The 22,636-nt window shown below is 44.7% G+C and overlaps 6 protein-coding genes across 6 annotated transcripts; 3 read left to right on the forward strand and 3 right to left on the reverse strand.

Annotated features, from left to right (window-relative positions):
• Positions 1-870: 870 nt before the first annotated feature.
• On the forward strand, positions 871-3,344 carry H6S33_000532 (uncharacterized protein; the record flags this gene model as incomplete). The annotated part of the gene is made up of 8 exons (XM_044831920.1): positions 871-910; positions 975-1,062; positions 1,150-1,225; positions 1,304-1,402; positions 1,456-1,576; positions 1,630-2,180; positions 2,235-2,307; positions 2,362-3,344. The coding sequence occupies 8 exons, from the start codon at positions 871-873 to the stop codon at positions 3,342-3,344; spliced, it is 2,031 nt and encodes a 676-aa protein (XP_044700091.1).
• Positions 3,345-5,529: 2,185 nt separating this feature from the next.
• H6S33_000533 (uncharacterized protein) lies at positions 5,530-7,865 on the forward strand (the record flags this gene model as incomplete). The annotated part of the gene is made up of 8 exons (XM_044831921.1): positions 5,530-5,687; positions 5,752-5,837; positions 5,890-5,966; positions 6,069-6,156; positions 6,209-6,842; positions 6,899-7,311; positions 7,371-7,663; positions 7,722-7,865. 8 exons carry the CDS (start codon positions 5,530-5,532, stop codon positions 7,863-7,865), a joined length of 1,893 nt encoding a protein of 630 aa, XP_044700092.1.
• A 1,695-nt stretch (positions 7,866-9,560) lies between these two features.
• Positions 9,561-11,499, reverse strand: H6S33_000534 (uncharacterized protein; the record flags this gene model as incomplete). The annotated part of the gene is made up of 7 exons (XM_044831922.1): positions 9,561-9,833; positions 9,906-9,953; positions 10,015-10,140; positions 10,206-10,456; positions 10,518-11,090; positions 11,155-11,191; positions 11,248-11,499. The coding sequence occupies 7 exons, from the start codon at positions 11,497-11,499 to the stop codon at positions 9,561-9,563; spliced, it is 1,560 nt and encodes a 519-aa protein (XP_044700093.1).
• Positions 11,500-12,145: 646 nt separating this feature from the next.
• H6S33_000535 (uncharacterized protein) lies at positions 12,146-13,518 on the forward strand (the record flags this gene model as incomplete). The annotated part of the gene is made up of 10 exons (XM_044831923.1): positions 12,146-12,183; positions 12,264-12,271; positions 12,518-12,577; positions 12,670-12,759; positions 12,833-12,910; positions 12,974-12,995; positions 13,148-13,155; positions 13,221-13,237; positions 13,410-13,421; positions 13,477-13,518. The coding sequence occupies 10 exons, from the start codon at positions 12,146-12,148 to the stop codon at positions 13,516-13,518; spliced, it is 375 nt and encodes a 124-aa protein (XP_044700094.1).
• Positions 13,519-15,821: 2,303 nt separating this feature from the next.
• Positions 15,822-18,063, reverse strand: H6S33_000536 (uncharacterized protein; the record flags this gene model as incomplete). Its single annotated transcript, XM_044831924.1, has 6 exons — positions 15,822-16,797; positions 16,864-17,285; positions 17,342-17,445; positions 17,517-17,683; positions 17,764-17,907; positions 18,011-18,063. 6 exons carry the CDS (start codon positions 18,061-18,063, stop codon positions 15,822-15,824), a joined length of 1,866 nt encoding a protein of 621 aa, XP_044700095.1.
• A 1,959-nt stretch (positions 18,064-20,022) lies between these two features.
• H6S33_000537 (uncharacterized protein) lies at positions 20,023-22,600 on the reverse strand (the record flags this gene model as incomplete). Its single annotated transcript, XM_044831925.1, has 8 exons — positions 20,023-20,105; positions 20,269-20,344; positions 20,463-20,672; positions 20,791-21,076; positions 21,133-21,509; positions 21,589-21,756; positions 21,822-22,366; positions 22,447-22,600. The coding sequence occupies 8 exons, from the start codon at positions 22,598-22,600 to the stop codon at positions 20,023-20,025; spliced, it is 1,899 nt and encodes a 632-aa protein (XP_044700096.1).
• Between the last annotated feature and the right edge of the window lie 36 nt (positions 22,601-22,636).

Raw genomic sequence — 22,636 nt, forward strand, 5'->3', positions numbered from 1 at the left:
AAACGAGGGGTCAATACGACGAGTGTCACGATGCATTTAAAGCGGGTTTGATTTTATAGAAACTTGTGGGATGGGATAATGTATTTTTCCGATTTGGTTTAGGCACGGAACTGTTTTTCCTTATTTACTTGGAGAGAAGGAGTGAAAGGTTTTGTCTAGGTGGATTTACTACTTTTGACTGACGGCCACGAGTTTTCTCTGCTGTATTCCCCTCATGATGAGTTTAGTCTTTTTCTTCTTTTTCTTCTTTTTTTTCTGTCTGTGGGGTTTGTTCAGGGTTTTGGAACGGAAATGTTTGTGAAGGTTCAACTTTTAATTGACCAAAAAAAAGGCGATAGCGGGAGGGCTTCCCGAAAATGGTACAGTAATGATTAACTCGTCTGTTCAATTACTTTAAATATTTACATAGAAACGTGGCGGTTTCACCGTTTTAGTTGTGAATGTGTTTGCGTAACCCTGCATTGAAAGCTGTGCAAGCGTCGTTGCTGATGAGCCAGAGCCGCCGCATGCACAAAGAGAAGCTGTGAAAACAAGATCTTCTAACCCCGCTAGTAGGCTGCCTGGATGTTGCGTTGCCTCCACAGCCACACAACCAAGAGCAAGAGGCGCCTGGGCATTACGCATGTCGATAAACCTACCTAGTCGCCGTTTGTATGACATCCCACACACCCCTCTCTTTCCTCCATCTTCTCGGTATTTCAACATAGAAAATACCTCTTTTTAATTTCTTCTCTGCGCACCTGCTAACTAAACATATCATTCTGAAACCGCTGTTGCTTGTTGCGAAACATCAAATACGAACTTTCGACTTTCGTCATCACCGCAAATACGTCTACTTCGGGAGGTGTTTCTGACGCTGCGCTGGACAACATGTTTCGACAGCAGCAGAATGTGTTTGAGGATGTCATCGGTAAGCTCCCCCGGGGCCTCGAATAAACAGGACTAACCGCTGATTCAACACTTGCGCCTTTTAGTGAAAGCGACGGACGAGAACTTGACCTCGGAGAACTGGGAATACATGATGGATGCGTGGGAGAAGATTAATGAATCCCCAGAAAATGGGTGAGCTTTTGTCGCAACGGGCCAGCGCTGGAATTATCCGGCTTGTGTGTGATACAAACAGAAGCTAATTACCCACCTACTGTAAAGACCTAAAAATGCTGTCGCAGCATTGATTAAACGGCTAGCTCATCGGAACGCTAATGTTCAACTTTATACCCTTGAAGTGAGTTTTCAAGCTTGAAACGGTCGAAGTCAATCTTCAACGCGTAGAATAATGAATTAATGCTGTTTTTATTTATAGCTTGCAAATGCTTTTTCACAAAACTGCGGCCCAAAGATGCATCGGGAGCTTGCTTCGAGATCTTTCACAGATGCCATGCTACGACTTGCCGCCGATCGGGTTTGTTACTAGCTTCCTGTTTGATTTTGAATTGGGATAGCTAATTTCCCTAGAACACTCACCCAACTGTGAAAGCTAAGATATTGGAACGGATGGCCGAATGGTCTGAGATGTTCTCGAAGGAGCCAGACCTTGGTATAATGGAAGGCGCCTATAACAAGTTAAAATCCCAAAGTAAGACAGTGAAGAATTTATACAAAAAAGTGCCAATTATTAACCTCTGGTAGATCCAAACATACAGGCACCGTCGAAGCCACACAAAAGAGAAATCACAGATATTGATAGACAGAAGGAGGAGGAAGAGCTTCAAATGGCCTTGGCAATATCCCTCAAAGATAGGCCACAAGCTGGACAATCCTCGAGCTCAAAGGCGCCGCAGCAATCCGCAGGCTCTAATCCAGCAGCCCAACAATCACAGGCCCCAGCAAGCACGGCCGAAGCTACACCACACACAACAGCTGCGACGGTATCTAGGGTTCGCGCACTTTTCGATTTCGTCCCGACTGAAAAAGGAGAGCTTGCGTTTAGGAAGGGTGATATCATTGCAGTGCTCGAGTCAGTGTATAAGGATTGGTGGAGTGGATCCTTGAGAGGCCAGACAGGAATTTTCCCATTGAATTACGTGGAGAAACTGACAGACCCTACTCAAGAGGAGGTTATGAAGGAGGCGCAAATGGAAGCTGAGGTCTTTGCAGAGATTAAAAATGTGGAGAAGCTCTTGGCGCTTTTGAGCACATCCAACGTTGAATCAAACGTGCAGGAAAACGAGGAAATCACTGTATGTTCACAGTAAATTGTTAGGAGACTTTTGCCTATGCTAACCGGAAATTAGACACTCTACCATCAAACACTGGCAATTCGCCCGAAGTTGATTGAGCTAATTGGGAAGTACTCACAGAAGAAAGGTAACCTGCCCTATTGTATTCGAAATACACAATTATTTGCTAACACTCGATTAGATGACTTTGTCGCATTAAATGAAAAATTCATTAAAGCACGACGTGATTACGAAAATTTGCTCGAATCCTCTATGTCCCAAGGTGCCTCACATTATGGCCGACCCGGTCAGCCACCATATAACTATGGAGGCGATCCATACCCACCTGCTGGAGAGCGGTTTTATACTCCAGCCCCACAGATGAACCCCTCCGTTTCTCCCTCAATTCAACATGGCGCTTTTTCTCCACCTCCCCAACAGCAAAAGGCATCAGGGCTTCCTTACCCAGGAGGTCGACGGACAAGCAACCACTTTTATGCCCCACCTGAAGGTCATGAATCAGCACCACCGCCACATAGCAATAACGCACCATTTTATGTAGTTGGTCAAGCACCGCCTGGTGCTCAAATTCCGGGCCGACAACAGGATCCTAATCAACGTCCCCAGGGTCATCAACCACCCGGCCCAAGCGGACATCCAGTGGATGGACAGATACAGCCCCAAGAACTTGCAACGCCAATATATGACTCACCTCTTGATGGTAGACCACCACAGAACAGTAGCTATCCACAGTCTATGGGTGCTCCTGGTGGTCAAGAGAGGGTTCCCTCCCCCTCTCAACCTCCTGGACAACCTCCATATGGTGGATATCAAGCATATCCACCCCCTCAACAGCGCCCTTTGTCAGCTGGACATAACCCACCCAACCCGTCAGTGTATACAGACACTGCGGCAAATAATAGCGGGCCTCATGCATACCCAGTTCTAGGATCGACATCTCCTTCAGGTGCAGGTGGCTCAGCTTATCAAGCATATAACGCACCCAATGGCGGAAGACCCCCACAAAGTTACTACACAGAACAGCAATACCCACCCGCTCCTAATCATCCCGCGCCGGCGCCCCCCCAATCTAGTGGACCAGGCGGTGCTCCAGGCGGTGCTCCTCACGATTATTATAAACAGAATGAACTCTTCTTACCTCCAGGAAGCAGGGCACAAAGTTAAGATAGTTTATCCTCTATTGTTATAATGTTTCGCGGAAGAGTCGACGAATACCCAAGGGTGTTAAATTTGTATTGAAGGACTCTAAAGGGTTTTGGATATCTGAAGGGAACAATCATGTGGAATAATAGCTTTTCCTTCTTTTACACCCATATTTCTTTTTCCACGGTTTAAATAGTAGTTGATTGGAGATTATTGCGGAGGGGGGAAATTGATGTTATTTGCAAAAGCAATTCAGTCGCTCGGGTGTTTTTTATCGCTTATTGGTAGCTATTGCATTGGTAGACTGTCTTTTTTCTTCAATCGTTCCTAAAGTCGCTTATAACCATCCTCAATAGGAAGGCAGACGACAATTTGAATCTCAGCGACGGTAGAGTATTTTACATGATGTAGGCACAAAAGTATCATGTGTCTCGCTAGAACTACATGCATGGTTACTCGTAGTTTTTTGGCGTTTCCGGACTGGACTGGGTCTAGAGTATACCACCAAAATGTGGTTGTCAAGCACGATTTACGCCCATATGCAGACTCAGTCCAGTCCGGAAACGCCAAAAAAACTACGAGTAGAGACAAGTGCCTAATATTTAGTCGTATGGTTGCGGACACCTGTATCCGGAGTAGGTGCGACATTGGTGTTTTTTGGCTATCACTTTCCCAATCAAGTAATAACTTGGCACTTTTATTGCTAATATATGCTCTTTTGTGCCAAGACCTATCAATGATATTACGAGGTAGTCCGAGAATTGCCTAATCGGGTAATTAAAATGCCTAACACTCTAGAACTATTGCCTGAATAGGCAACTCTGGGTGACATTCATTTGGTCTCTTACCAAAAACCCAACTTTTAGAAATTCAATAACTCCACAATCATAAACGATAAAATTAATCGGACTCTGTCATGATGTAGAGCGGAGGTTAAATCATCATTTAACAGAGAAAATAATTTTAGGTGTGGTGGTTGGAAAGTCATCACCCCCCAAATGTTGAGGTCAAATGTCCTCCGGTTACAGGTGTCCGCAACCATAATGCTATAGCGCCTTCCGGCTTAGCTTAGAAGGAATTGGTCTTGTTACTGTAGGTACGTGGTGCTAAGGAGTTGTCAGGTCACGTGCCAGAAATCCATCAAAATGGGCTCAGAAGATCATTGATGACTTGGGCTTTAATATGGGCCCGGGTTAACTCGTCCTGCAAATACAAAATACTCTGCAGTGTAATATAGATAGTTTCCCCCTCTAGTTATAGGTATAGATGTTTCTTTTTTGCTATTTTCATTCTCGTTTCCGTACACAAATCCACAAAACCATAGGGGTTAATATTTGTGCATATTGTGCGCATGTATCTACATATGGCTAGTTGATATGCTGGTAAATTTTTATGGGTGATAGATGGTGATGCTACCTACGGCTAGTACATACCTATGGTCAAAATTATAAGCTTCATGGCGGTCGGAAAGAATATCTGCAATTTTGGAACTGATACTTAATATCAAACTCTAGTAATACATGTAATGTCTTGCCTGGTCCTGTAGGTTAGCATGTGGTCAATCGAGCTCCAAGAAATTGACCCAAGAAGTGAATTTTAACTGGATTGGATTAACCAAATTAGTTCTCGACAGTTTAAGCAATGTATCGATATAGGTACATGCGTCTTAATACTGTTGTACAGCTCCGTTTTTTATTCTCTCATAAATGTACCTAAATAACTCTTTGCCATAAGCGAATAGCTGAAATTCCCCCATTTATGCGAAGCTCCCTTCTTGTTGATCTGGAAAGCTTTGGTTTGTTTGTTCCATCACTTAGTTATAGTATTATGTACAAAATAAAAATACTTCATCACTGCTCATCACTATTCGCTTTTGCACTACAAAGTCTGAGCGCAGTACAAGTCCAGTCGATTGGGATTGGCAATTCAAATATATGTGTTCTCTAAAGTCTTCAAGCCAATCATTACCACTTGATTACACGTGACCCGGAGACTTTTCGGCAGCGCGATTACAAGTTCGTTCCGCTAGGGCTAAGTTTATCTATCGCGAAGATTAGATATCGAAGGCGAAGTTGTAAGGTCCGAGCTTTAGGATATCCGCTTTCTAAATGGTTGAGTTGATAAAAGCCATACTACATAGCATCTGATTGGCGTTGAGAGATGCGCTAGCTGTTGCCCAATCTATTCTTGTATGGTACATACGCAGATGTCTCGGTTACGTGCGGCCCTCGATTTACACTTTCATGAGCATCACAACCTTATAAAGCTCCTTCCCCGCAACCTTTTGATAATTACACCTCAACACTTCGGTTGCCATCATAATTACCTTCTCCAAAACAGTCCAATCTATAATCCATCAATCATGTAAGCATTGATATCTTTCATGGGAGCTATAATGATGCTTATTGATATTGGTGAACTCCTTTAGGTATACCGCCTCGTTTGCCTTTTTCGAAGCTCTCTGGGAAGCTGGGATTTCTCATTGTTTTGTCAACCTGGGCTCTGATCATCCAAGTAAGTAATAACCGTAAGAATAAGAGCCAATTGAAATCTAATTGTGCCCCAGGTATCCTGGAAGCTATGGTCAAAGGCCAAAGAGAAACTCCAGACAGGTTTCCTAAGATTATTACATGTCCGAATGAGGTAAGACGCTTGATTCTAGCTTCAGAAGCTATTTGTGAGCTTCCTAGAGCTTTTTTTTCTTTCTTTTTTTTTTTTACCTAACATTACCTTCTCTTTTGATAGATGGTAGCTCTTTCAGCAGCTCATGGTTTTGCGCAAGTTACTGGCAAGCCACAATGTGTCATTGTCCATGTAGATGTTGGCACACAAGGTCTTCAATCATTTCTGCTTATTACGTGATAGCTAAAGCTTACAAAACCTAGGTCTTGGTGCTGCTGTTCACAATGCTTCATGTGGTCGCGTTCCTGTCTTAATATTTGCTGGCCTATCCCCCTTCACTCAAGAAGGAGAAATGCGTGGCAGCCGAACCGAATTCATCCACTATATTCAGGACGTACCAGATCAACGTGCCATTGTTGCACAGTATTGCCGCTATACGGCTGAGATCAAAACAGGAAAAAACATTAAACAGATGATCAACCGTGCTCTCTCATTTGCCATGTCAGACCCAAAAGGCCCAGTGTACCTTACTGCAGCTCGAGAGGTGCTGGAGGAAGATATTGAGCCGTACCACCTAAATCAAAGCGTTTGGGATCCTGTCTCACCTGCTGCGCTGCCCAAGGACGCTGTAGAAACTATTGCAGAAGCTTTTCTTGCGGCAAAAGAGCCGCTAGTATTGACAGGATATGCCGGGCGTAATCACGAGGCTACAAGAGAGCTTGTGAAGCTCGCAGATGTTTTACCAGGAGTAAGAGTTCTTGATACCCTTGGTAGTGATATGTGTTTCCCTTCAAATCATATCTCTTCTTTGGGTCTTGGGTACGGTGTACACGAGCGCATCAGAACCGCAGACATGATATTAGTTATTGATTGCGACGTGCCTTGGATCCCAACTCAGTATGATCCTTAGCTCTACTCTAGATGTGGGAATTATTGCTGACCTCTGGGCAAAGATGCAAACCCTCGCCTACAGCAAAAATCTATCACATCGATATTGATCCGCTGAAGCAGCAAATGCCCGTTTTCTATATCGATGCGCACGCTCGGTACAGAGCGGATGCTTTCACTGCACTGAGACAGATCAATTCTCGCATCTCAGGATCTCCGAAGCTCCAACATATAGATGCAGCATCCCGTTTAAAAACGTTGGAAGCTGAGCACAAAAAGCGGATGGACGAATTTGTAGAACTTGCAAAGCCCAGAGAGGATGGCATGGTTTCGGCGGCATATATGACAAAGCGCATGAGAGAAATCATGCCTAAGGATGCAGTTGTACTCCTAGAAGCGGTTACTCAAACAGTAGCTGTGGCAAATCAGCTGCAATGCGTAGAGCCGGGTAGCATCATAGGCTCAGGCGCAGGTGGACGTAAGTTATTCATTGCTTTGAACTCGAGTATATGATGAGCAATGCTGACTTATCAACAGTTGGGTGGTTTGGAGGCGCAGCAATTGGAGCAAAGTTGGGACTCGATAACGGTAAAAACAACTCCGGTAAATTCGTTGCCGCCGTCGTTGGTGACGGAACGTTCCTATTTGCTGTACCAGCATCAGTATATTGGATTTCTCGCCGTTACAATATCCCCTTTTTGACCATTGTACTGAACAATGACGGCTGGCACGCCCCCCTGCGGTCTGCAAAGCTCGTACATCCCGATGGCTATGCAGCTCATGCAACCAATGAAGAGCTGAACATTTCTTTCAGGCCTTCACCAGATTATGTATGTTTTTATGAATGCTTCGTTCAGAGTACCATGATACTGACAGCGATATCAATAGGCTGGAATTGCGAAAGCGGCAGCAGGTGGCCAGGTTTGGGCGGGAACTGCCCATAATATTGAAGAAATGGAGAAGTTACTAGTGGAGGCGATCGAGACAGTGAAGGGTGGAATGAGCGCTGTCCTGGATGTGCACATCGTTTAGCGAATTGCCTACAACGGGAGCTGGCGCAGAAATAATTATAAATGCTAGTCAATGATCACACTCCTTCCAGTACCAGGTATTATCTGGTCTGGATATCGTTAGGATAGCTTATGGATTGTATGTAAGTATCGAAGTAGACTCACATAATAGATGATCCTATACCAAGAGAAAATATCATTTCTCCACCTCCTTCGGGACTTTCAGGAATCTACACAGCTAACCTGTGGTGGCATTCTTCCTCTACAATCTGCTAACATCCCTCGACCAGGAGTACGGCGCCCCAACTGAGTAGAGTTAACCGTATACATATATACATACAAGGAATTTGAGTTTGTTCTTTAATATTATTTTCCCGGCCGCTCCCAGGGTAAGAAGTAAGGCATATATGGTGTAGTCATCACTCGGGCTGGTTACAAGTGCTTGTCGATATATGCCGAATTATAGCATCCCAATTGGGCGTTGTATCATGGAAGATCACTCGTGGCTCGCAAACGAACTAACTTCCAAATCTACATGATAGCAACCGTTCTAGGCCATTGTAGAAGATTCAAAGATTATCGTAGGACGGAGAGAAATCCTAGGCCGTAGTGGAACTATTCGGTATACCGGAGTAAATGGCACTATAAGTAATTCCTATATTTCGTAGACATCTGGCAAACAGTGATGTTTGGCTTTCAGGCTTGCTGGTAGGAAAGCGGGTCTATTCCCGATATATCAAAGTGTGTCTTTCGTCCATTCCTATGGACAATCAGCTAGCATTCGAACAGACACGTTGCAACCAACACCACCTCCCCGCGTGCACATGCAAAGGCCCGTATACACGTAGAGTAGTTAGAGGTAACTAAGACTCGGCCTTGATTAATATATGCGTAGCAGGGCCAGCTATTTGGAATAGTACAAAGTCCACGCCGTCATCAGACTCCCTCGTAATATCTTGATCTAGCATATGGTTTCCGGCCACCAGTTACTAGACCGGTTAGTAGATAGCGCTTTCACTAAGGTAAGCGGTAGAGACTATCGAATCGGCATAGGTATAAAAGCAATTGGTGAATTAATATGAATTAGAATGGCAATGACAATGTTAGTGTGGTTCACGGAACAAGTCAACTCGAGCTTTGGCTGCAGCTTATATCTCCAGTCTTCGCAGCTGGATTTGATGGGCCGGGTCAATTCGAGGTCTAAAAGCTGGCCCATTATGGCATTTTGTATTGCCTCGAAATCAGATAATCCGGTATGTTAGGAGTTTCGACCTCGAGCAGGTTCACGCCACGTGATAATCTCAGCTCGAGCCGATTCACAAACCACTAAAAAATCATTGCTGAATGGTATGAAACATTGAATGTGGCAAAACATTAATTACGCTGCGGGTGGTACAGCACTGAAACTCAGTGCAGTTTAGATTGGATAATGTGTGCCCTTTCTGGTTAGAATCCTGAACCTGAGAAGCTACGGTCATAGTTATTATTTAAATGCTCCTTTCCTCCCTAAATATATGTCTATGAAGTATAAGGAAAGACCTGAGATATGAGATTGTATCTATTTAAGTCGTAAGATTATTTAAAATTAGATATTGTATCATAACATTGCTTACATATGTAGTCTGGATTTCCAGGGGCCCCCATCATATACTGCCAAAATGTCCCTAATGTAGACAACGTAGCTAGCCTTTGAATATATTATTTGCCGATGCCTCAATCAAGATTTTGCAGCTACCGGAGCGATTGGTACATCTGCGGCAGCAGATCCAGCTCCAGCGCCAGACCCAGCACCGGCCCCACTCATGACAGGCAAGTCTATAGTTTTTGTGGTACCCGTTTCTTGCGAGCTTGTGCGAGAATAAGTTGGTGGTGGCATACCGGTCATTTCGTCAGTAGTGCCTACAGCGGTGGGTGAGGCAGGGCTCGTAATCGGTGTCTCATTAGTTGTTAGACCGGCGCATTGAGAAATAATTCCATGCCATTTGGCGGCCTAGATAGGCAAGTTAGCGGTTTAATTTTTATTGGATTAACACTCTATTCTCGAAGATAGAGATGGAAATACCTCGGCGTGTGAGGTAGCTTTGAAAGCAAAGTCATGCTTGGTAAACCCCTATTCAACCGGTGATAGTAGTAAGCATCGATGTTACTCAAGCGATAAATATAGATGTTACCTTCAAAGCTCCACCAGTTTCCTTTCCAGAGATGATGAATTTACCATCGGGTTCTTTAGACAAAGCGCCGACGGTGCAGTCAGGTAAGTAAAGACTTGTCTCCGGTTCCGGCTCCTTGTTGAAGTTCTGTTTCACGTTTACAAAATTAGTCTATCTAGAGTGGTTGTGCTACGTTTGAACTGAGCACCTACATCGTTATCCTTGAACTCATGTAGATACTTGCTCGGAGTGACGACATAGTAACCAGTGCTGTAGCTTCTCATGATCTTCCCCTTCCTCTGTAAGGGTCCTTCTATCAACGCCTTGGTGCTCTTGTGGTCCATATTGGCAAATTGAATCTGATCCACTGATCTGGATGGGGCACTAGGATCTATCAGAACATCACTCTCCCTTTTCATAAAACCGTTCCATTCGAAATCTAACGGAAGTTTCTGAACAGCTCCTATCATGATGATTAATTGTGGGCCTCTAACTATAGTAGTAGGGTATTGCGGTCAACGTACCAACTATATCGCCGTATAGCGCCTTTTGCTTATCTGCTTGATTCCCAACATGCTTATAAAATTCTGCCATGGCCTGTTGGACAGTTTGTAGAATATGGGACTCGAACTGCTGCATGGTGTTTTGTATAGAGAGGAGCTCTTGGCGATTAGCATTCTCTTCAAGAACCTGCTTATGAAGCCTGTGCAGGATACCTCTCTTGAGGACATAGGGATCACTGTCAGGTTTTGGTTTACCACTGGAATTATGATTGTGGGTTCCCGGGATATGGATATGCATCCCACCACTGGCAGGTTGCGCGTGAGAGCCAACAGAGTCAAAAGAAGAGGCATGTTGTCCCAGAAGCTCAATGTGGGTTTGAGTGTGATTTCGCGCTTTTGAGACAGCTTTTAAGCCCTTCTCAGCGGCGGTACGTATTGCTTTGGCCCTTTCTTTGATTTCGCGGTGAAGTCCTTCTAATATCGGGAGGACCGCAAGCTTTAGAGCCTTTTCAGTTTCGGTATGAGAGTGAGATATTGCCTGGGTGTTTGTGCGGATGTTTTCGAAAAAGCTAGCAACGCCTCCAACTTCTTGGTCTGTACTCATGCCAGAAATTAGCCACTGGCACCTACCAAATTCTGGAGCCTATGTTTTAAATACCGAAATGTCTTCCCTCCCTCAGTGGCTCAGAAACGGTCTAGAAGTGGTTAGCAAGACTTTTAATTCTGAAATTGGATAAAACGCGAAGCCTACCTTCAACACCTTCTCGTATTCCTTTGAAAGCTCCTTGTGGACCTTTTCTGTAGATTCGACATATGCCTCTAGGTATCCGACAGCATGTTTCCAGGCTTGTAGTCTCTCTACAAACAATGCACCGATATCACCCTTCTCAGCTGGAACTGCATCTGTTGAAGCTACCGAATTGATAGTGTCATGCCGCGGGGGGGCCTGTTCGGCCACCGGTTCAGCAATCGGTGCCTTTTCCTTTTTACCTAGACCTAGCATTGTTTGTTCTTGTTATTATAGGTATTTATGGATGGACTGAGCCTTAGTGAACGAATTGTGATGAAAACTGTATATTCTGTTGTGGTGATTGGATTTATTGTTGAAAGCTCCAAATGTGAGGTCCCGACGCGGGGAATATATCATATGTCGCGCCAAGGCTTTTGCGGACTGGACCAGGGAGCCTGATCTATGCACTCGCCTATCGCCTATCGTCACCTGCATGCAGTCCCACTGGACCCTTCAACCCTGACGTAGCTTCGATCATCAAAACAATGACGCTTGCGGTGACGATGAGGCTTGCCCAATGAACCAGATCATACACCGATTTCCTTGAAGTCTTATTTGTTATTCCACGTTTTTTGAACTCGAAAACAGCAAAAATTTCTGGTCATGATTCTCACCTTGCATGATCACTCGATAGGACTTCAGGAGTAGGGGCTTACTATGGAGAAAATGTATGGGAATGCATGGCAATCAAGCGATCCGAGCCCTGGGCCTTGGATTCAACACTCGGAAACTTCATATTGATTATTATTCAATCAGATCAATCAAATCAAAACGTGTTAGGCCCCTGGATTAGTTAGTGCCGGGGCTCTTAATCAACCCTTTGGATGAGGCGGTGCTTGGACCCTACGTCCCTAGATACATGTATTCAAAACAACACAATTTAAACCCCCAGCACCCGTACGTTTTCAGTCCCCTGCCTATTGATAGTTATCACACTAGTCCAAAGATCAATTACGAAAACCAAAGGTAGCCATTAGAACTGGTTGTACGCGTACAAATATAAAGGTCTTCTTAATCGTCAGATAAACCGGGCGGCTTACCATAACTACGCCTAAAAAGGCTGGTAGTTGACTTGAAACCTCCATATTTCAGCGATTGAATTATTATTTACTAACTATAAACATTCATACACTATAGTACCTTAGTAACGACCTCTAATTGGAGTTCAGAAAGCTATCCTAGGCCTCGGCCCCTTGGCTACCTAAACCGAACACCCTCGCTTGAAGATCAGTGTTGGATATTCTCTGGGATTTGTCTTGGATCTTCTGGACCGTGTGGTGCAGGTGTCAAGGTACGACGACTTTATAGAAGAAAGCTACAAGAGTTTTTCTATAACAGCTACTCACCGGGAAAAAAACTGTTAAAACGAATTTGCAAAACCAGTTTCGAAATATTCACCCAGATACGTATACTACAATATTTCCCCAATATCTTGGGTTTTGAAACCCTCTGGTAAAAAGGTCAATGTGATCTGTGATTAGCCCTTTCTATTTATCAAACTGTCAGTAGCACGGTAAAAAATCGCAGAATATAATATCTCAAGAAGATATAGCTAGCTATATAGCGCTAGCAATGAGGCCATATGGGTTTCAAGGGCCCACTGGGAGGGTTTTATGGTCTAGAGGTAATAGCATTGATTGATTAAGTTTTTCTAATTCATTAAAATATTAGATACGACTAATAGAAGAAGAAGAAGGGAGGAGGAGGCAGTGCCCCGAATGTTGGAGATAGAGGGGTCGCCTGTAGAATTGTATAAAGTTGCCCATATAAGTGTAGTTTAAATACGTAATTATTCAGCGACCAATTAGTATATAGTGCTGGCTGACGATCCTATGAATCATGTGATCCCATATTGGCATAGAGCTTTGAGTATGTATCCAACGCGTATCTAACCTCGATTCTGATTTGGTACTTCACTGACTTGGTACTTTTAGAGCCTAGGCCTGATTTGGTAATAATCATGGAGTATGATTCAGTTAGAAAGTAGAAGTACATGTATTACCCCAATAAGAGTGACATTCGGGGCCTGGCAAACTTACTGGCAACTAGTTAGTTAATATCAATTGGTTCTTACCTTTTGAAAACAGTAATATTAGGCTATAACTAACCCTAACCCTACATAGATTGTCTCAGCAGTAGGTACTAAATCCTGGAGACGGGGCTTTTGGACAAAATAAAAATAAACTGCAGTATAATGAGGAGCTCCAGATAGTGCCACAAAGAAGAAGATAGTGGGTTTTTTTTTGGGGGGGGGGCACTTATGAAGCTCTCAAACTCTCAACTTGATCCAGTGAGGTGACACTTACTGGCCGTTAATGCCAAGTCAACTAGCCTTACTTGTATGTAGAGTTTCATCAGTCCAAGGGATACGGGCCATGGAAGACTACGAAGACCACAAAGTGTGGTTCGTGGCGGGGCGGCAGGGTTGGTACGTGTATGTTACTAGGGTTGGAGCTGCGAACAATATATTTGTATTTACTACTCATGATCAGAATATCGACATCAAAATTTATCACATGCTACTTACCATTCTGTCCCCGGGCCTCAGTGACCTTGTCCACTGATCTACAAGTATAGCGATTCTCGGCGGGTTCTCGATTAGAATCATTTGAAAATAGAAAATTATTATGTAAGTACCAAAAGGTTCAAAGCCTTCATCTCCCCAGGTTCTAGTGTCTCGGGGCCAGTTGTTTTTGTCTAGTTTACTGTCTTATCTTTAGCTATCTCGGGATAAAGTGCTCTTGATATTCTCATGTGTCACTATTGAATGTTCTTAGGATAGTACGTATCGAGTAGACTTTGTAGGTTAAATTAGATGCACCAGCCTCCGAAAAAGTAAGTTGACGTAACTACATGTAGAGTACATACATGTCGTTATGTTGTTTAAATCTTGATAGGGCATCAAGGACAGAGACGTACTCCAGCCACACACCATGATTGGCCATTACCATGCAGCTAGTCCATGGTATTGTACTAAATGTTGCCCGTTTCGTGGATGCCAAGACCGTGGCTATCGGCCACTAAACCAACCTCACCAATGGCTCGTCTGGATCTATTGTGGCGTCATTGGCCCCCACGCAAAAACGATCAACATCACGCCAGCAAGGAATACCCCAATACGTGATCTTTGCTTTCTTCATGCTTCCGTGTTTATGTACCTTTATGTACCAGATAAGTGAAATTTTAGGCACTTCATATGCCCAGTAATCACAACCAACTTGTCGCAGTTTTGAGACTCACTGGTTAGCCGGGCTATTGTGTGCCGAGCTCTCAGGTGCTATAACAAGTACATATATGTGCTCGCCCGTTATCTAAAGTACAGTACTTGTCTCGTGAGGCGTTGTACTATAGTGATATACTGGTGTTGACCGGAATGTCTTCCCCGCATGTGCTGGTCGTTTCCTACAAGATACTCTTTACGGTTTCTGATAACTCGTAGCGAAGGTAACAAAATTCGAACATAAACATCAGTGTTAGTAGCTGCACATTTCGACAGATACGTATTATTCTGTGCCTAAATTTCTAGGTTTCTCCCTCAAGATACTTTGTAGATGATGCCAAGATCAGCCACGTATATATAACCTACCAAGTTCTATTGAGAATGAAGCCTTTTTGACAGCTCGAATCGGATGATGCGAACGTGAAGATCTTGGATCGAAGCGCTCGCGGCCCGAACGGAGATTTCGTTTCTCGCTAAAAAAAAAAAAAACATCGTCTGAGGTTGTCTTGTTGTTGCTAACATGACATGCGCAAGAACCTCAGGCCACTCACTGGTCGTGCCAACGCTTCATGTTGGATCACTCGCGCATATCAGACCACAACGAACCAACCAACTTCTAATCCGGTAGTGGTTAGTACGGTACCCCGCTAATACCAACTTAATCAGCCCATCTCATTCAACTTGACGGCGGTTAAATGTTTACCCGCGCTCAATAGTCGTGGACCCTTTACTTGGGTATCTTTGGGTAGATGCTTAAATTTTTCCCGAGCCAGTAACCAGTAACTTGGTAAGTTCAATTGTTTGCATACTAATCTTGTTTTCAAATTCGCTTGATCTTTTAGGCCCCCAGCAGTTGACAGGGAAAATTTAAAAAACACCCGCAAGTGCTTGCCTACTTAAGTACATGTACTGAGATCGATTTAAGGTGTGTGTACTAATAGGTTTTTGCACCAATATTAACGGGTAGACCTGTCAAATAAAAGCAAGGCATATAAAAATTAAAACTCCGCCCACACCACTAGTCCTGCCAAAGGTACCGGTAAGAGATGGAAAAGTAACTGCCCAGGGCGGAATAATATCAAGATGTTATAAGGATATCATATACATGTTTATGAGACAAAGTGAGAGGAGGTATAGAAGGAAAGAAATAGAAAGAAAGTAATGCTATCTAATCTACAATAACAATGAAAATAACCCCAACGCCAATCCTCTACCCAAAACAGAAAGAAATAAAAAAAAAGATCGTTATTATGTTACTGCTGTTGCAATCGCTCAATCATAAGATATACCCCACAAACTTCGTCTCGTTCTCGTATCATCGTCCCCTCAACTGAAGTAGTCTGATCCTCCTCTCGGCATCAGCGAGACCAGCACTTATTCCGCTCAATCCTCCAGTAAATCCGTGCCCGTGTCCGTGCCCCACATTGGTCTCAACAGTGTTATGTACGTCATTTGTGGTTAAACTTCTTCCCCAAAGTCTCGACCCCCTTCCTTCGTGACCGCCCCTCCCTGGGTTCACAACGGGCATCGTATACGACGTCGGAGGACTGTGTCTGGGAGTGTTTGTTGTGCTCTCAGGATTGCTCCTAGTCCCGTCTTCATATTGAGGAAGATTGGAACGTGTAGAAAGATTCCTTATGCCTTGTCGCACGGCAGTAGTATATGAAGGGACTTTAGATAGTTCATTGAGATCCAATTCTTCCTCTTCACCGCGTGAGTGGTCTTCGGGCGAATGAGATCGGGTGCTAGGCCCACTTGTCGTAGACCTTCCTGTTCTACTTGAAAAGTAGTCACCGCCTTGATGGTGGCCACTTAGCCTAGCAACAAGCTCGGCATCGGAAAACCCACTAGCTGCTGTAGGCGGCGATGAGAAACCGGGAGTGGTTACTCTGGATCTATTGACAGACCACCTCCCTGAACTAGCATCTGGAATCCGTAGTGGGCTGGCAGTTCCTGACATTCTTCCAGAATCCATAATCGAGAGCGCTGCTAGATTTTCATGTGAATTGCTCCGAGATAGTACTGCGGGTGTGTTTGCGCCAGATGGAAGTGGTGTCTCGAAGCGATCATGAGGAATTCCTTCATACAACCGGTCGAGGTAATGGTCGTCATAACGAGGGGGCGCATAAGCTCCATGAATGTCCTCGCTATCCTCCATAGAAGCGATGTCATGAATGACATTATCTTCAGCCATGAGTAAGTTTGGTGAGATAAATAACATGACAGGTAGCGAGGCGCGGAGTTCGGAGGTGTGCCCATCAGGATTATGAAGTTGAATAGTGAACTTGAGCCTAATACAATCGTCAGCAAGAATTATACAACAATGAATTTCGGATTTTCGGATTTTCGGTACTTACTTATGTCGCACTTTAATAGACTCGACCTCACAATCCTGTACACACCTTGCGAGGGTCTTCGGCAGCTCTACGCGCTGATGTAAATTCCATCTCCCAAAATCCTCATCCTCATGCGGTTCCTGCACCATATCTCCGCCTTCAAAGGTTTGCGTGATGATCGATCTCATATCTGACCTGGTGTTTTCCTTGTGTGGTATTGAGAAATTATGCAATTCTTTTAGACTGCATGTCACTTTACCAACGGACAAGCCTTTAAGAAGTGGTATGAGGACAATATCGACAGGAATAGAACTGCCGAAGACAACTGCCTTATTCGGAATGCTAATAGAGTATTCGACTTTGTTCGGCCAAAGATTTTCCACAGACATGGTTTGCGACAGTTCCAAAGCGCCGGCATTTAGGGTTCTGACAACTCTCACGTGCTAATACTTCCCAGTCAATAAAATACACGATATAGTCACCGGGACGGAGTCAATACCTTTTTAGCAACGATGTTCTGTGAAAACCTCGGCCTGTCAATAACGGCCTTTAGCCGATAAAATATGTGCGCATTCTCCAGTCCTTCGATCGACTCGGGCAGATCTGTGTGACACAACAATGCCCAGTTAATGCCGCCGCCCGGATACATGGCCGAAAGGGAAAGGCTTGCTTACCTCCAGGTAACGCTACGTCAAACTCATACTCGTAGTTGTCTGGCCTAAGAGTCACAGCATGTTTATGGTCGAATTCTAAAAACTGCCATTTCTTCTCGTAAACGAGCTCCTCATGCTTGACGGTTTTCATTGTAATTCCAGTTACTGTAGACATCCTTTCTTGCCAACTAGAGTTTGCGCAAAGAGCTTCGTTAGCCTTTTTATGATTTACTTTCCCCTCTTTGGGTTAAAGAGCTTCGCCACATACTGTAAACGCTTCATCCCAACCAAAGTCAACGTTATTCCACGAACAGGTATCTGTTCTGTTAGACAGAAAGCCAATTTTCCTTTAAGTAGAGCGCCGGCAGATTCAGACGGAGGTCCTCGTAAAACGATCACATCTTCGTCAAGCCTATTGAAATTTCATGTTAGGAAGGTACTTTAGAAGCACGTGCAAAGTGCACAATCAATAGTTGCAACAGGGAAAAAAAAGAAAAAAAGGCAGAAAGTCATACCTGATGTCGCAATACGGAATCGTATGGCTATGGTTCCGTTGTAAAAGAGGCATGTTGAGAGTGTGTTTTGAGGGCGCACGAGGATCAGGTTGAGTCAATAGGATAGCTTAGAGTAATAGGTCTCAGAAAAACTCGATAAGTAGTGGGCTCGGCGAGGCTTTTGAAGGAACACAAGGCCCTGTTCGACTTGCAATGTAGCTAGTGATTCTGCAGGAATGTAACTGGGAGGTTCAGCTGAGCAGTCTTTGTTGGGACGAATGCGTGAATAAATTGCCGTACACACGGAGGAGGAGAAGGAGGCTATCTATCATGGGATGGAAGATCTGATCGGGCGAGTGAGGCAGAGTGAGCGAAACTGCGGAAGAAAAATAAACGGACGAGCAGTGCGGGACTCTTCATAAACCCCCGGCCCGTCCATGAGGGTAGGGTCTCCGTCTTCCTCCATTCGCCCCTGCAGTTATTGCACGAGCCCTTTGAGTAAGTACACTGTCTAAGCTAGGTATCGTACTATCGATTGTATGTACCATCGCATCTCGCCGTCCGTTGACCGCGATCTCGCTCGTCTTTCTGTTTTCCAGTATCCACCATCCACCAACAGCAGCTTGCTCGGTAGGTCCGTAATACGCCCCACCAGCCCAGCAGCAGCAACAACAAAGAATAAAAGAACCCGGCATCCAAGTGACGCGCCGCCGCCGCTGCCCGGGATCTAGCTCCGGCAACGCTAATCTTAACGAGTGCAAGTAATAAATAGTCCTTCCGAAGGACATCAGGCAGGTAAGTCCAAGGCTTCCAAGGCACAACCCAGGAATAAAGTTGTCTAGTTGCCGCCTCTACTGCCGCACCGTACATTGCAGAACTCCTGCAAGTTGCTCTACGGTCCAAGGGTGTTTGGTGGAATCATAGGTTGAGATTCGTTCCCCTTCAAACACTCCCTGCCCTCGAATCTCTCAGCACTCTGTTGGCTGTGTGCACAAGGGCTTACTTTACTCCTGATTCCCTGCCCACGCACCTGTAAGGCACACGCCAGGCACCGTCTTTCCTTCTCGGAATATCCACCCCGAGCTCATGCGACATCTGCTACATCTGCACCTACCTATATAGACAACCACATTGTAATAATACACAGCACATGCATTATCATTATTATTCTTGGTATCCTCAGAGCTCCCATCGTGTACCTACTCATACTGTACACATATGTACTTTACCTCTTACTTGTACGCACCATGCAAAGTACCTAGAGTGAGCAGTATGTTCCAATTGCGATATATATCTCACTCACACATCCATTCCACCTTCACAGATTCAGCCTAATATTTCCTAGAACTGTTAACAAAAGGCCCAGGTGGGTCTCCTTTCTCACCCTGCCTTTTCCTGCGGTTGTCTGCCCACGCAAAGGTCTACCGCATCTGGCCTCCATCGAAATCTGTGACCCCCACACTCGACATCTTGACTACATGTAGTTGCTTGTTTGGGCGTTTATCTCAGGAACACAAAGCAGCAAGTGGAAATCGAAGAATGAACCACGAGTTTTGAGTAGCGCTGCAGGCGTAGAGACCTATCAAACTGATTCAGATAGCCCCACTTGGTTCTCGCGGTCTCTCGCTTTGGAACCCTTAGCGCCACAAAGACGTTGGGTCTTGGTTGACCCATGGTCGAGATGCTATCGCCGGATCGCCCTTCTGCAGCGAGAATTGGTCGAAACTCAGCTGATGGGCGATGTCCAAAATCCCCTCCCCCTCGTTGCAAAACTTAGATTTATATCATCTGATTTTATTAATGACCCACCATAGAGCAATTTTTAGCCGATATGCTTTGTGGGACGATCAATCTGCAACAGATTTTCTAGAAAAAGCTATGGGCACATAGATAGATCTTCCATATTATGCCATATTGTGACAACTTTTTTTCGAAATGATGCCAACTACAAAAACGAAAACTGGACGAAATTTGAAAACAAGTGGAGGAAAATAGCAGGGAAAAAATATTCAGAAATCGCAAGGACACCGAAATCAACTCCCGGCGGCGGAAAGAGTCACCTCGCTGCCGTTGCTATCCTGATTGATATGTGGTCTATTCCAAGTCTTCAAGTGGCCTATTCGTTTCCCAAAGAAAAATTTTTATCGCGCAAAAAATTAGCCTTCCAAGGAACTCCTCTTTGCAAACAAGTTCGGTTACTGATGTCAAAGATCCCTGTAGCTCTAATCGAGACAGATTTGGAGCCGAGATACTGGGTTAAGGAAAGACTGGTTGCTTACCGTCTACGCATGTTGTTATGATTGAGTCTTCCCGGAAAATAACTTGGGTGAGATGTTCCGGATCGATCACTTTTGACTGTGTGCGGTGAGCCTACCCATCCTTATGGACGCTATGCACGGAAAACCCGAGTTTCAGCTAGGCGGGTGCCTAGCTTCGGAAAAACTCTGCGATAAGGATAAGGGCTTGGACTTACCATGATCGGCGGCAAAACGGCAGTCCGTGCACGCTCTTGGACATCATGCACTGCGATTCCGTCACCATTTTCATCATGAACGTGAACTGAGGCAGCAATATTCGAATCTGATCTCAATCTACTGCCTGATAAGCTTTCTGCCTGCATCCTACCAGTGGGATACTGATGATTATGCGACGACATGCTTCCTCGGTGTTGCTGAGCGGCTGCCTATATATCAAAGCCACAGACGTCAGGACTTCATGTCAGAATACCGGAAAGCCCTCAAATAAGAGGGGTTAAATCTCTCACGGTTACGATAAAACGATAGTTAAAATAAGGGCCGTACCGCTTTTGGCTTGTGGAGCATTGCAACGCTGAAATCCCACAGTAGCAACCTACAATCGTTGCCAACACTTCCAAACCTATATGTACGGTCATCGCACCGCCAGGGGTCAAATGCGACACTGGAAACCCAGGAGTGGTGTCCTTCACAGCGTGCAACAATGCGGCGCTCGTTGAAGGACCAGATAGAAACTAGGTCGTCCTGACCCCCTGTCACCACATACTTCCCATCCGGAGACCAACAAACGCACATTAAGCCACCATAGTAACTGCTGTACACATCCAATAACCTGCACCATGTAAACATCGTGATCTTACCAATGAAGATTGTGATAGTGGAGCCTACTTTTCTTTTACGAAGTTGATGACTCGTAAACATTGATCTTCTGAAACCACTGCAATATGTTCACAATCTGGCGAAAATGAGAAAGCCGTGACTGCACTCTTGGATACTGACCAGTATGATACAGGATTGGTCCGCTGGTTTTTTGACTTGACGGACTTTTTTACTGCAAAGTACTTCATAAGGTTCGCAGTTCCACTAGTTGGCGCAGCGTCTTCTGCCACTCCGAACGCGTCTGGCGCGTCTTCAGGCACAAATAACGCATCCTCTTTCTCTTTATCGTAAACTATCAAAGAACCATCTTGATGTGCGGCCAAAAATAGATTTTCTGACCCCGGCAGCCATTTGATATCAGTAACGGCATGTGAATTTATCATCCCCTAACCCATGAAAGTTGTATCCAGTTAGCCAAGTGTCTCGGATTCTTTTTTTTTTCCCCAAGAGGTGAAGAAAATCTACATTCTTGTTCAGCCTCGCGTATTTGTTTGACATTGGATCAAACCAAATTATATCCCCAGTAGAGAAACCAATAATCACGTCTAAATGACTGGAACTCCTGGTGAGCTGGTTGACATCATGGCAAATTGGATGTGCCTTGGTGAAAAGGATCTTTGACAAGGGTTCTTGCTATAGAAAACATAAGATATAAGTCTTCGATTTTTGAAATTTATGGTAAGGTAAAACTCTTGAACCTTATTCGTAGAATCCATATCTAACCAGTTGAAAGCCCTATTGATATTTGCGAAAACGAACAGATCTTCATCATTCCTCTCTGCAAGCCTCTTGGCTAGGTTTTCGTGTGGAATGATTCTTGAGACGAAAGATGAGTTGTTTTTTGCGATATTGTTTTTCGGTTTCTTTCTCTTTGCTGCATCTTTCCCAGTAGCCGCCGATAAGGATGAATTTCCTCCTCCAAATTTCTCGGGGTGCATTGGTATCACAGTATCCCCATTCTTAGATGCACTGCTCCCCGAAGCCGCCTTCCCAAGAGAACTTTGATCATCAGTTTCGGCAGATGTTCTTGAATCGCTCTCTTGATTTTCTTTGCCAGGAGAAAATGTTTGGCTGCGGTAGGGATGCGGTGAGCTGCGATATTTAAGAGACACAAGTGAGAGCTTTGTACCAGCTACTGTAGGTTGCGGCGCAGTGCTCAAAGGATTCAGATTGGTGACGGGAGCTTCAGAAGGATGAGGAGGGGGCGTCGCAAGAAATATATCTTCCTTCAATACGTATGTCCCTATAGCCCTTTTATTAGCGACGGTGTCCATGAAGCCTATGTCCGGGCCTATGTCCGGACTTTGGGGCGACGTTGCGAACCTTCACCAACAGAAAATCGGTGCTCTGGGCCTTTTGGATACGAAATGGTATTATTTGTCTCAATCACCGGCATAGATCCAGGAATTCCTGTACCCCATGGACCAGCACCAGCAGTACCTGGGTACCGCGGAGGAGGAGGAGGTAACACGAACATCGAGCTAGACTTAGGATTGTTTAGTAGCTATAGTTA

Source organism: Morchella sextelata (genome assembly GCF_020137385.1).
Source record: "Morchella sextelata strain SCLS chromosome Unknown scls_1, whole genome shotgun sequence".
NCBI lineage: Eukaryota > Fungi > Ascomycota > Pezizomycetes > Pezizales > Morchellaceae > Morchella > Morchella sextelata.